The sequence below is a fragment of the Xiphophorus maculatus genome, chromosome 14 (genome assembly GCF_002775205.1).
Source record: "Xiphophorus maculatus strain JP 163 A chromosome 14, X_maculatus-5.0-male, whole genome shotgun sequence".
NCBI classification, from domain to species: Eukaryota; Metazoa; Chordata; class Actinopteri; order Cyprinodontiformes; family Poeciliidae; genus Xiphophorus; species Xiphophorus maculatus.
The window spans coordinates 22,674,908-22,687,733 of NC_036456.1; the positions used below are offsets into that span (position 1 = coordinate 22,674,908).

Consider the following 12,826-nt stretch of genomic DNA (forward strand, 5'->3'; position numbering starts at 1 on the left):
GGGAATAAACTTTCTATTATCTTGGCGTATTTCCAGCTATAGTTGTGTATAATATTGGCCGCTGAAATGATGAACTGTTCTCTCTGTAAGGAAGGCATTTAGTAGGATTTCTTTGTAATCTGTTCCTGTTTGTATTGTAAATTTTAACACTTAAGACATGGCTAATTTCTAAAGAAAATGATTAAATTTTACTGAAAAATAACTTCAGAAATAAATCAAGATCTCTTGACAAACACATGCAAATAGATAAATGTATTTTAGAAACTGCCTCCAGCCTCTGTTTATGACTAATTTGAATTGTGTTGGACATTAACAATGAACAGCCTCATTATAAAAAAAATATTTCAGTAATTCACAGTTTAAGCAGCAGAAAAAATGTTTTATTGCACTTTAATACGTAACTAAAAGCTCAGATAATATAAGTTGAAAAGATTTTCAGTTTCTTTTAAAATGCAACCTGCAATGAGGTGAAACAAAGTTTGTCGTTTATATTCTGATAAATGTCTTTTTGCTTTGACAGCAGGATTTGTTTTCATGCAAAAACATTTCTATCTTTGTTTTTTATTCCCTGTCAGTGCTGGTGGGAAGCAGTTCATCTGCAGCTCCACAAGACACACGGTGGGTCATTTATGTTGTTTCCTGTTATATTCACTTTTAAAAATGACTGTATAATTCTGACTGCAGGTCAGACCATGTGGGTTTGTTTTGGTGACCTCAGCTGCCATTTTACTGCTGTTCTCCACACATGCGGTTCCACAGTGTGACTGCATATTGTTGTCCACTGTTTATAACATTTATCTATTTTCTGAGGGTTGAAATAACATTTATCTCCAGTACAGACATTTTGTGAAATTAAAATAATGAGAAAAGTCTCATTTTGTTCAATTAGTTAAAATGTAATGGTGTTTCTTTAGTCTGCAGCCTTGTAAAGTATTTTATAGATCTTATCACTTGTTTTTCACAGAAAAAATACATCAAATAATAATTTACTAAAAATTTAAGGAGAGATAGAAATAAATCAGGAAGCAGAGTCTAAGCCGTCTTTGTCCAGTTCACTTCTTTAGAAATAAAGTGCAGCTTCGTCACATCCTCACTTATTTTCCTTTTCATGTAGTGAGAAAAATATATTCTATATAATATAATACATAAGGGGTAGCAATTTTAGAAAATATCTTTTCATTTAAATATTAACACAACATGTCAAATATTTCTATCCTTCTCAACAATTAGTAGAAAGTGTTTTTTTATGACAACATTCCTCACAGTTGCTAAAATGTTTTTTGCATGTTTCCACTTTTGTCCATTTATATTTTGTGATGAGCTACAAATCTTTATGGTCGGAAGGCCTCACTGCCATCACCCTAATCTTATCTGCCTCCATAAATTCTCTCTTACTAATGTTCAAAGTAAAACCTGGTAAAATCAAACGATGACTTCAGCTCTAAATCTCAGTGGATTCATGACTTTTTGACTTTAACTGTAGTTATATTCTGCCATCTCATACTTTTCCTATGTTTTCTGTTTTAAGCTCAAAGACTTGAAAACCAAAATGTCCAACAACGCGTCGGACGGATACTTCAACCTAATGTACAGCTGTGGTTCTTATAAAAGTGCAGAGTTATTCTCCACAGTCTTCATGATCGTCCGGTTTCTGTGTGTCGTTCCGGTCTCCATCGTCGTGCTCTGCTTGGGTTTCCGACGGCGCTCCACTAAAACCAGCCACTCTGATCTGTTCACCTACAACTCTGCCGCCTTGCAACTCATCTTTGGACTTGCAGCTGTTTTGTACCTCTGTGGCCAATACGCTCACATCTTTAGTGTTTTTATTTTGGGGGTTTATGCAGCCAGCATTGCTTTTCCTGGAGAAATAGTTTTTCACATCTTGACATGCGTGGATCGCTATCTGGCCGTTGTTCATCCCGTCACCTACAGGGGGCTGACTCAGTCCGATGGGATCCGGATCAGGAACATCAGCATCGTCTGTGGTTGGCTGATCTCTTTCGGATGGCTTGGGATAGTCGCTGTTGTTTTCCCTGAGCTGCCTTATGTTGCATATTTCTGCTTCTTTGCTACCTCAATAATAAGCATTTCTTTCTGCAGCGTCTCTGTTCTTTATGTTCTGATTCATCCAGGACCGGGTCAAACTGGCAGGAAAAAAGAGAAGGCAGCTAAAGCAAAGAGGAAAGCTTTCCAGACCATCATGGCCATCCTTGCAGCGCTCCTCGTGTATTTTGTGGCCTGCATTGTTGTTCTTGCTGTGAAAAACCTAAATCTGCTCATTGATGAGAATGCATGTCTGATTCTAACGTCTGCCCAGTGGTGTGGTATTCCATGCAACGTAGCTTTACCTCTGTTGTTTCTACGCAAAGCAAAGAAGCTTTAGTCCCAACCTGCTAATTAGTAACTAACTAACTAACTTAGCAAAGCATTTGCTGAATGGATCCTTTGGAAACACAAATCCTGTGGAAAAAAAAAAACACGTGTAACTCAAACTTTTTCTGTGTGACTTTTTTTCTAAGGTCTCATGAAATTGATACAAATTGTGTTTAAGAATCCAAGTAATCCACACAGACACCAAATCCAGAAATAATTTAACCACAAATTATAAGTATTTATAAAGTGAAATAACTCAGGGAAATAGGAACAGGAAACGATTTCTGCTTTTTGTGTCGAGAACACAGATGGCATTGGTTTAGACATGTTTCTAAATGTCTGAATGTTTCATTTTGCTCATAATTTCAAAATGTAAATTCAATTTACTTCATTTAATTTCAGCATAAGTTGGGTGTGCAGCCTTCTGGTTGTGACTTTATGTTCAGACTTTGGTTATGCAGCAGCAGAATAATCTGGATTCCTCCACCACGTCCATTTCTGAATGACTTTAAAGTAAAAACAATCTAAACTTTTACTTGTGTCCAAGTGAAATGTTGGGCCATGACCTAAATTCATCCATTCATACCAGTGAAATTATTTTTAATAACTATTTGTAAGACATCCAGTGATCTTTCTCTGATATAAAATTTTGGCTAATCTGAATTAATTGTATTCATTAAATCAGAAAATATTCTTTGATGAGACTCGCTTTTCAGAATAAAAGTACAGTTTTAAAAATAAGAAACTAGGCATTAAGGATACTTTCTGTATGAACCTTTTCAGTTGTTTGATATCCTAATAATCTAATCTTAAATGTGTTTCTATCAGATGTAAGCAGAAAATGATCAGAATTTAGAGAAATAAAAGTTTGAAAACATCAGTGTGAATAATTAGTGATGATTTTTGTTGCAGTCGGTTCAATATGTGAACTTTAAAATAATTGTAATGAATTACATTGACTGTGTGAGGAAATGTTTACAAATAGAAAACATCTTTAAATACTGTTGCATTTAAATGATCAGTAGTTATTACTGCAAAGCTAACAGCTCATTTAGCTCAACTCTGCTGTTAATACAGGGGAAGAGACCAAGTAGATAATTTAATTTAACTTAATTTTTTATATTTTTGCACCAAATATAACTTTGAACAGTTTTGTCTTTAAACCAGGATGCAGGTTGCTTGCAGTTCTTGATGACTTTTAATCTTTATAAATCTGTATTTCTGCTCATAATTTGGGTCAGCTTGTCTTGTTTTAGTTTTTCTGATGATAAATAAATAATAATGGATTAATATTAGAAACATTTTTACATATTATTTCTCAGTTTTCTGATCCTCTGGACTTTGTGTTTTATAGATAAAAACATATATAATTAAAACAAAACACAGTTTAAGGATCATTTTCATTTTTAACCCTTTGACCTTCCCTGCTTTCTCTTGGACAATTGTTGCTGTTTGCATTTGTTCTACAGAACATTTTAATTCAGAAAAATATGATATACATTTAATGTATTATAATTTTCAGATTTAGAAATCTCTGTGGTCATTTTTTTTTTTGGTATAGTTCATTTTGAATATTTAGATGATGCCTCACTTCCCACTTAGCACAAAGTAACAATATTTACTTTGTGCTAAGTGATATGAAACTTAAGGAAACACAATAACTGTTGAACACTAAAACCAAAGGAAGCAGCTGGGATTCACTGAAGTTATTTCTTTAATTTTCTCTCTGCCCTGATGATGGAGCGTCTGTTTCAGATCGACACACAGAGATCATATGAATTAAAATGTATTTTACAATTTAAAACACAAACTTAAATACGGTGCTTTATTTGCAAATTCAACATGTATAAAGAAAATAAAGAATGTCAATTTTTATACAGTCAATCGTATTCAATCCAAAGGTTTTGGTCAATGCCACAAGTAAATCCAGCAGGTATGTGTAACGCTCTGAAATACAAAGTTTTAAGTCAGCTTTTTCCCCGTATAAAATACATTTCCCATTACCAGTTATGTTTAATAAATACAGACTGGTTAACATGACTAGCTTGTAGTCACAAAAAAGAACAAAAACAAACTTGCAGACAAGTATCTATGATATCTGCTGGCTGTTCTTGTAATCCTGTTTAAAAGTCTATAATATATTGTTTAAAATATTTCAGGCATTCCATGTAAAACAAATATTTAACAATATTTCCTCATTAACATGCACAAACCTTTGAGTTTTACTTCAGTTTTGGATGTAATTGTGAACAAAAGTCTTTTTGTTGTGTAACATTACATTCATCAGAGTCAAATAAAACTTTTTCACTGCAGCCTGAAAAACTATAAAATCCAGATACATGTCAGAGTCGGATCACAGTCACTTTGCATACAGTCTGATTTATGGATTGTAACTGAGGCTGCACTATATGAGACAACAGGGATATTAAAGACAAATAGTGAAACTTATTAACCAATATTTTCTAAATGTCTCCAACATTTTGTTTTGTTTATGAAGATATCTGGACTGAACTTCTGTTACTAGAAGACATTTTGACCAACTTTATATTTATACAACTGGCTTTATGTGATCATATATTTATGCAGATGAATCGGATCTGATTCTGTTAAATTAATCTAAAATATTTGTTGTGAGCTGGGACTTTAAAATGAACTGAACCAAACTCTAAATGTATACAGGGAATAAAATGAGGTGGATGACTATCAAACTGGCCAAATATATCGTTTGAAATTGTGATTTCTTCAAATTAAACAAAATTGGTGTCAAATGTTTGTGCAAAAAAAAAAAGAAAAAGAAGTTTATCATTTTAAAGATTAAAAAATGTTTCCAGAGGTCATCCAAGGTCAACCAGTCCCCCACATTTACAAAGTTAAACACATTTTGTGTAAATCAACTGTGTTGCAAACGTACTACCTGCACACATTTGACATCATTTTGTTAAATGTGAAGGAGGTGAGAGGTTGACCCAGCATCACTTGGTGTCTCACAGCTCAGTTTTGCAGGAATCTTTGTGGACGGCGTTATTAATATTCTGAGCTGCCCTGATCGCAGATTTCATGGACGTTTCAATCCAAGCGTGAGGAAAAGCCATGTGTTCTCCTGCAAAGTGAATGTGTCCTTCATGCCTGAAGAGCTCTGCAGAATACTCGATGTGTTGGTACGGAGTGAACAGAGCGAACGCACCCAGGCTGTACGGATCCAGCTCCCACTTCTTCACGATCACACCGGTGCAGAGATCACGGATGTTCTTGCCGTGGATGTGCATCAGGTCCCTGAGGGCCAGCTCCTTCAGCTCCTCGTCACTGGCTCCCTGGAAGAGGCGCGAGTCGTCGCCCCAGGTGTAGGAGGCCAGGAGGACGCCGATTCTGTCGTTTCCTGGAAAACTGTGGCTGGGGTAGTAGGTGTAGCGAATGGGTCTGTCTGTGATGCTCTTCCCTCCTATGATGCCGTCCTTCGTCCAGAACTTCTCCTTAAAAGTGAGGATGATTTTGGTAGAGCTTTCATAGTGAACGGCGCGCATTGCCTCCATCTTTCTGGTGGAGAGAGGCGGATCGAACTCTATGAAGAGGGCAGCTTTGGCCGTCGTGGTTACCAGCACAGCGTCGGCCTGGAGACTTTCTAAAGACGGATCATTTTCCCTCTGGTACCACACAGTCACACCCTTACGTGACCGATGGATCCGCCTCACCCGGGAGTCCAGGAGGATGGGAGCGTCCAGGACAGTCAGGAAGGCTTTAGCCAGAAGATCCGTCCCTCCAGTTATTTCATCGTACCTTCACACAAAACGGATCAGAATGAGTTCATCTTTCTTTATAATGACTCTGGGACATTTGTTGCTTGGATATATTGATGTAGGCAAGAAAACAACAAAAGGTTGTTAGAGAAGGATAAACAAAACGTAAAAGCTGATCATAAAATTATGAGAAAAAAAGTACAATTTCAACAAGAAGACTTATAAGAATAAACTAATAACTTTAGAAAATTGTTCTGGGTCATTTTTCTCCCTGCATTACTATTTTGTCCCTTTGAATCATCATTTCATAACAACAGACATAATATATAATTTCACATAAATCAAAGTTAGGGTGGAAAAAAGGCAGGGATGAAACAGCAGGAATACAGGATATGACATAAATATGAAACATTAACTTGGCAGGTATCAAATTACACAATTTTATCACTGAAAATATGAAATCATCAAAATGGGTGAAAGAAAATTAATGATAAAAACACAACATGCAAGAAAAAGCAATGAAAAATTGACACTAATGAATCAGAAAACTGAATAAGGCAAACACAAAACTCATGCAAAAATAGTTTCTATAATGTTTTTTTTCTTTTTTTATTTAGTATCTAAGTTTTTTTGTTCAGTTTATTTTCACTTGAATAGTTTGGCATCAATCCCACAGATAAATCCATCTAATTCTGGTCATGGTGACTGGAGACACAAAGCTTCTCCCAGTTGGCTGTACTGGTTTACAAAAACTAAACTGTAAATTAGAAAAAGCATCAGAAATGTCCTGTTCTCACGTTGTGGCGTCGCTGACGTCGTTCTCGATGTAGAGCATCTCAGTCAGAGCCAGATGCATGAGGCTGTTCTCGTTTAGCAAATCCCCGATCATCCTCACTGCCTCTGCGCTCAGATTGCCTTCAGTGAGCAAATATTCCTGCAACAAAACAAAAAAACAAACTGGTTTAACTGCTGGGTTTCAGCTGGTTAGTTTTACTTCCTGCAAGTTATTGATTTCATCACTTTTTACAATAACTATTATTTGACTGCTTGTCCACTTAATAATCTATGTTTTATTTATGAGTTTTGTGGTACGTCCTGTTTGATCAGCTCTAAGTTAAAGTTCAAGCTAAAATGTTCAAATTCCCAAATGATAATTGATTAAATATCAAAAAGTTCAGATTCTGTTATTTTTTTGCGATTTCATGAGTCTTTGTAATCAGATCAGCCACCAAACTGAACATTAAACTCGTTAAAAATAAAAATGTTCAATGCAGAATATGCTTAAGTTGACAAATACTCTAGTATAAATAGTGAAAATGTTTGTTTGGTCCAGATCCTAACATTTGCTGTAAATCCATCAAACCAGTCAGAATATTGCAATTTGCTCAGTGCAACAGTTAAAACAGGAATCTGGTAACAGTAAAAAAAATTAAAAAGCTTTAATGTCTTATCAGAAACTCTGACGGCGTGAAATGAAAATAAAATCAGACAAATTAACGACTTGAATGTGGAAATGGACACTGACCTGGAAAAACGGAGGGCTGAGGCCCTCTAGTGTTTACTACAAGAATTACAATGACATTTCTCCATTTTAAATCCATTCATAAATTTACCTGTTTGAAGCTCTATATTACATGCATTATATATGCATGTATACCAAAATGTTTATTTTGTGTAATTTTTACTATAAAATCAAAAGTTGCTACTTATGGTTATCAACTGTTTCACTTTTATGCAGGGTTATGAAGTTAGAAGTAAATTTACTAATAAATGAGTTTATAATGCAGCCCAGATGTTTTTACTGACTTCCCTCGTTGTGTATGGTCAGGATTTATAGACATATTCTCACTTTTCTCTATTTTAATGTCAAAATCCTCATTATAACCTAAAAACCTGAATATCTAAACAACAATATTCCTCACTTTCTAACTGGATCTGGTGGAAATACTTTCTATTCTTCATCTTCAGTTTTCTGCTTTTTGAGTTTATTTTTGGTCTTTATATAAGAGGAAGACGCGTTGCACCACTGAGAGACCTGGTGCCTCGTTTTTAACATTTTCTAATGATTTTTTTTTAATTTGCTGAGAAAACGTACCTACAGCATGTTTTTGTTGCTTCATTGAGTTTCTGAACTAAGTTAGATCCCTGGTTGTGATGTCAGCAGTGGTTTACCTTAACAGAATAATGGTCGTATTTCTTGAGCATAGCTCTGCAGCCGTGAGCCTTGACCTCTTCTTTGACCTACAGAAACAAAAATAATGAAAATTTAAAACATTGTCAAGTAATGCAGGGAATAAAAGACAGAAAGGATTGCTTTTTAAGTTTTCAGTAGATGGTTCCGTGTTTCCTTTGCGTACCTTTCGCAGAGCCATCTCCAGCAGCTTTAGCGGCGCTATGTGGCGTTCTCGTTTTGGCAGGTTGTACTTCAGAACGTCGGGGTCTTGCATCACAGAGTACGTTTTGTTCCGCAGGCCGTGAATGTAGTAGAAGGTGTTCATGTCAACCATGCGAAATTTATTCATCTTCAAACCAAATTCTTGGATTAATGATCGGATGATGCTGTTGGAAGATATGTTCATGAGTTTTTGTCTGAATTATTTTACGTTCCACATCCCATACTGGTGACCAATAGAGACGTTGATTCAGTTTCATTCTTCAGTTTTAGTGAAGTAGCTCTGATGAAACAACTCGTCAGTTTTCCTCACTTCTTTTGGAGTTGAGGTCTTGAAATATCATTTCTAACCTCACATGTAAACTAGGTTTTGATTTGATTTGTAATCTTGACTCACTAGTGATAACTGGGGATCCTCATGGCGCCCAGATCGGCGTACCAGCCTTCGTTTTCATTCCTGTGGGTTTGCACACGACCTCCGACCCGACCACTGGCCTCCACTATGGTCACCTTTTATAAACACATGAATGAAACAGAGACCAAGTAGAAAAGAGTGTGTTGTTATTATTTTACTAAGTATTGACTCTTATAGGTAATAAATAACACAGTAGATTTATTCATATAGACAACAGAAATGTGGTTTATTGAATCACTAAGTGATCAGTGCATTTAAAATTTTGAGTTTTGTTTGACAGAAAAATCAGCAAATATGTGAATCTACAAAAACTAAACCACAAATAGGTTTCATTGTGTTTTTATTATTACAGTTACATATTAAAGTTAAAATAATTATTAGTTAACATATAAATGATTATTTTTAATTGTTAATCAATTCAGGCAAATTAGGGTCTTTAGAGTTTTAAACTCTGAGTTTTAGTATTGATGGTTTCTTCAAGTTTTCTGAAGAAATTTGACTTTTTTGGACGACTCCTGCTTAAATCAGTGAGATATAAATAAAACCCTGGTGATTCATCAGAATCCAGATAAAATACCAAAATACCAAATTAGAAGGCAGCTGGATACTTTTGATTAATTGTAGTCACAGTAATCACACTAAGGGCCATTTAAACGTCTAGCTTAAACAGAATGATAAAGATAAGATTATGTTTAAGCTACGTGCTTAAACACAATGATAAACATGTGAGATATTTTTTATCTGCTGCTGCCATCCAACAAAACTTCAAAGCGTGAGCGATGTTTGCATTTCTAACCCGGTGTCCTGCTTTCTCCAGCAGCTTGGCGGCCGTCAGTCCAGCCATGCCGGCTCCGACTATGACAACATGATGAGGCGTTTGGATGGCGGGGAGGCCGTGCGTCATCGTGTTCATCAGGTCATTGTAGTCGGTGTCGTTCAGGCACTTGGCCAGGTCTTCCTTAACGCTGATCGCAGCGGCGGTTCTGCACTCGCTGAGCAGCAGCAAAGGAACTGCAGACACACAAAAACAAACATTTTCAGCTTTATTTTAAAATATAATAGAAAGAGACATATCCAGGCATTTTAAAGCAATTTTACGTTGTTCATTTAAAGATTTAAGCATAAAACTCAAATTGCATTTAGTGCATTTTCTTTTTTTTATTTCAGAAAACAACCAGATTATTCAAAGTCATATTTCTATAAACTATTACACCCGGATCAATCTGTAACTTTCAAACTATGTTGCTAAAAAAACAGGGACAAATTCCTGTAAATATAGGTTGGATATTCAGAAATTAGTCATATTTAATAAATTAGAATATTTGCTCAGATGACGTTCATTTGTCAGAATAAAAGTACTTTCTGAAATAAGTTCATAAATAAAGGCTTTTGCAGAGCTATGAAAGAAACGGACTTTTCAATAATACTCAGATTTATTGACTGTGTCTAAACTATTCATATAGAGAAAACAACAGCTCTGCGATTTTAATTCCCAACTTTCAGGAAGGTCATGAAATACTTACATAAGGCCCACAGCAGCACATGAGGCCCCATCTTCATGTTTCTTTACATTGAGAAAAATGAGGAAAATAGTCAGCAGGTGAAGCAGGAAACACACCTTTAAACTAAAAGCATAAATATAAATATAAATATGTTTAGCATTTTTTGGTCATGTTTAGTTACATTTTAAGAGAATAAATCCAAGAAAATGACTTGTAAGATGAGTTTGATGTTTGTTTAACACGAGGTTCAGGTTATCCATTTTTGACACATATTTCTTTTCTCATTTCACTTTTATAAGAGGACAAATTAAAGAAACTTACCTGAAGAGGAGCTGATCTGCTGTAGGAGAAACGTGCGCTCCGGTGGAGACGGCGTCTCTTTTCTATCGTTCTTCACCTTCCAAACCCTCCCAGAAGAGACGCCTTCCTTTAAATACATAGAGAAACCGTTGGTTTGATTTTGGTTTCACTTTTAATCAGGTCATGCAAACAGTTGATCAACCACTCAAGTCTCATGATCATCCGGTAAAAGTTCATTAATGCAGCAACGTTTTTTTAGCTTGTGCCAACCGCCCTGATTCTCTGTATCCTCATATTTTAATAGCTTAATGTTGTCTTCAACAAAACCACAAAGCTGAAGTTAGTTACTGTATAATTTCACATCTGCTGCTGTGGTTTATTGCTCATCTCTCTCAGTGTAGGAAGTTTCTCCAACACATCATTCAATCAGCTGACAGCAGTGAAATCTGCCTGATGATGTGTAAAACACAAACAAGGAAATGGTTCCAAAGATTAATTTTTAATCTTCTTTTATGTGGTAACCAAACATTTTCTTCTCCGTGTCACATGCATGAAGTGACCTCTGCAAGCAGGAAGGTTGTCTGTAGGGAGTCAAAAACAGAAGTAAGAAAAATTCTTTCGATTTCAGAAAACCACTTGACTACTGATTAGTAAACTTTAATGTTTTAGATTTCTCAAGTTTTAAATCACGATGACCATTTCCCAATCATCAAAGTCCCACTTAAAACATTAAAAAAGGAGTAATTAAAAACAAAAAATATGTTACACTTGTGTGAGGAATCTAATAATATTTCCAAAGAATGTCTAATAGATAAACTTCACCGCTTTAGGATCAAATGAAGAGCTTTACATTAAAGTCATGAGCTAGCCAAATCCTAAATCATGTTTTTTGCAGATAAGTTGTATAAATTGGGCTGGTGTTGGTCAGAGGGCCCGGTGGCGCCGCTACAATGCAGCCTCACCTCCGTCAGTCTACCTATTGTAGCTGTGGCTGCTATCCAGCAGCTCCCCACCATCAGTGTGTGAACGAGTGAATGAGTGAATGTAGCGTGAAGCACTTTGGGGCCTTCTGATCTTGATAAAGAGCTCTACAAGTACAGACATTTACCATTTTGGATCGTTTCTGCAGAGCAATCAGTGCTTCTTCAGTAATTTAGAAAACAGTTTCCAGGTTTTTGGGGAAATAAAAGGCAGTAGAGGGGCCTATTTGTCTGGGAGCGGCGTTAGTTCCACTTTAATATGATACATTTCCAACCAAGAACAGATGAATCATTCTTGTACTTTAAATAAACTTTCTGGATTCAGATATTAAGTCAAAGTTTTACTCTCTTCAGGACCAGGAAGTTGGAATCAGAGATTCTGGAGTGATTCAGATATTTAACTTAACAGGCCAAAGTTTTTCTAACCTTGTATTTTCCTCCATTTCACTCTTGTGAGGCGTTCCACAGGGCTTCATGTTAGGCCCCTAATTCTCATTACTTTTTATTTATTCCCGGTTGGTTCCAGTCTTTGCATATGAGGCTTTCTTTGAAGATCACAGTCTAATTTCAGCTGCCCTAATTGATCAGTGTCATAGCCTGCATGGCCTAAAGTTTGTAAAAATACTTGAAAATAAACCAATGTTTCATTTTTTCCATCCATATGTATTAAATATAAAAACGTAACACCCAGTTTTTTGCTTTCTTCCTGGCTCGTCCTTCCTCTCTCTGCACCAACCGGCTTTCTGAGGAACGTTCCTAAAATGAAGCAGGACGGGTTTGTCTGACATTTTTCTTCTCTTCTGTTGAAAGCTTGACCTTCCCAGAGCTGCTGGTTGATCTTTGTTTTCTGATTTCAGTTTTATGCTGTTTTTGTTCTGTGGTTCTTCTTGTTTAATGTCTTATTTCTATTTTTTGTTTTTGAATTTTCTTCTTTGCAGTTCAGTTTGAGTTTGATGCTAAAACACAGTGGCTGACTGCATCTTTTATATTTTATAATGTATTTTGAAATAATCTTTTGCAGTTTATTTGCATTGCGTGCATATATTTATAAAACTCTTGTGTTTTTTATTTGTTGCTCTTGATGTTGCTCTGTGGTGGACAGACTGAACACGACTTAATCAGATTGTGAC

General features: G+C 35.8%; 1 protein-coding gene across 1 annotated transcript; it reads right to left on the reverse strand.

The window, feature by feature from the left end:
* Positions 1-4,073: 4,073 nt before the first annotated feature.
* On the reverse strand, positions 4,074-10,987 carry LOC102227815 (L-amino-acid oxidase-like). Its single transcript, XM_023345884.1, has 8 exons — positions 10,738-10,987; positions 10,438-10,478; positions 9,711-9,925; positions 8,897-9,009; positions 8,465-8,666; positions 8,280-8,348; positions 6,905-7,041; positions 4,074-6,147 (listed from the first exon to the last, which is right to left on the reverse strand). The coding sequence occupies exons 2-8, from the start codon at positions 10,472-10,474 to the stop codon at positions 5,358-5,360; spliced, it is 1,563 nt and encodes a 520-aa protein (XP_023201652.1). The 5' UTR covers positions 10,475-10,478; positions 10,738-10,987; the 3' UTR covers positions 4,074-5,357.
* Between the last annotated feature and the right edge of the window lie 1,839 nt (positions 10,988-12,826).

Bases quoted from the DNA above. Each gene is read 5' to 3' on its own strand.
- LOC102227815 (XM_023345884.1), bottom strand. From the start codon at position 10,474: ATGAAGATGGGGCCTCATGTGCTGCTGTGGGCCTTAT. The intron at 9,926-10,437 runs GTAAGTATTTCA...GTGTGTCTGCAG, and splicing joins TGTGCTGCTGTGGGCCTTAT to TTCCTTTGCTGCTGCTCAGC. The intron at 8,349-8,464 runs GTACGCAAAGGA...TTGTTTCTGTAG, and splicing joins TGGAGATGGCTCTGCGAAAG to GTCAAAGAAGAGGTCAAGGC.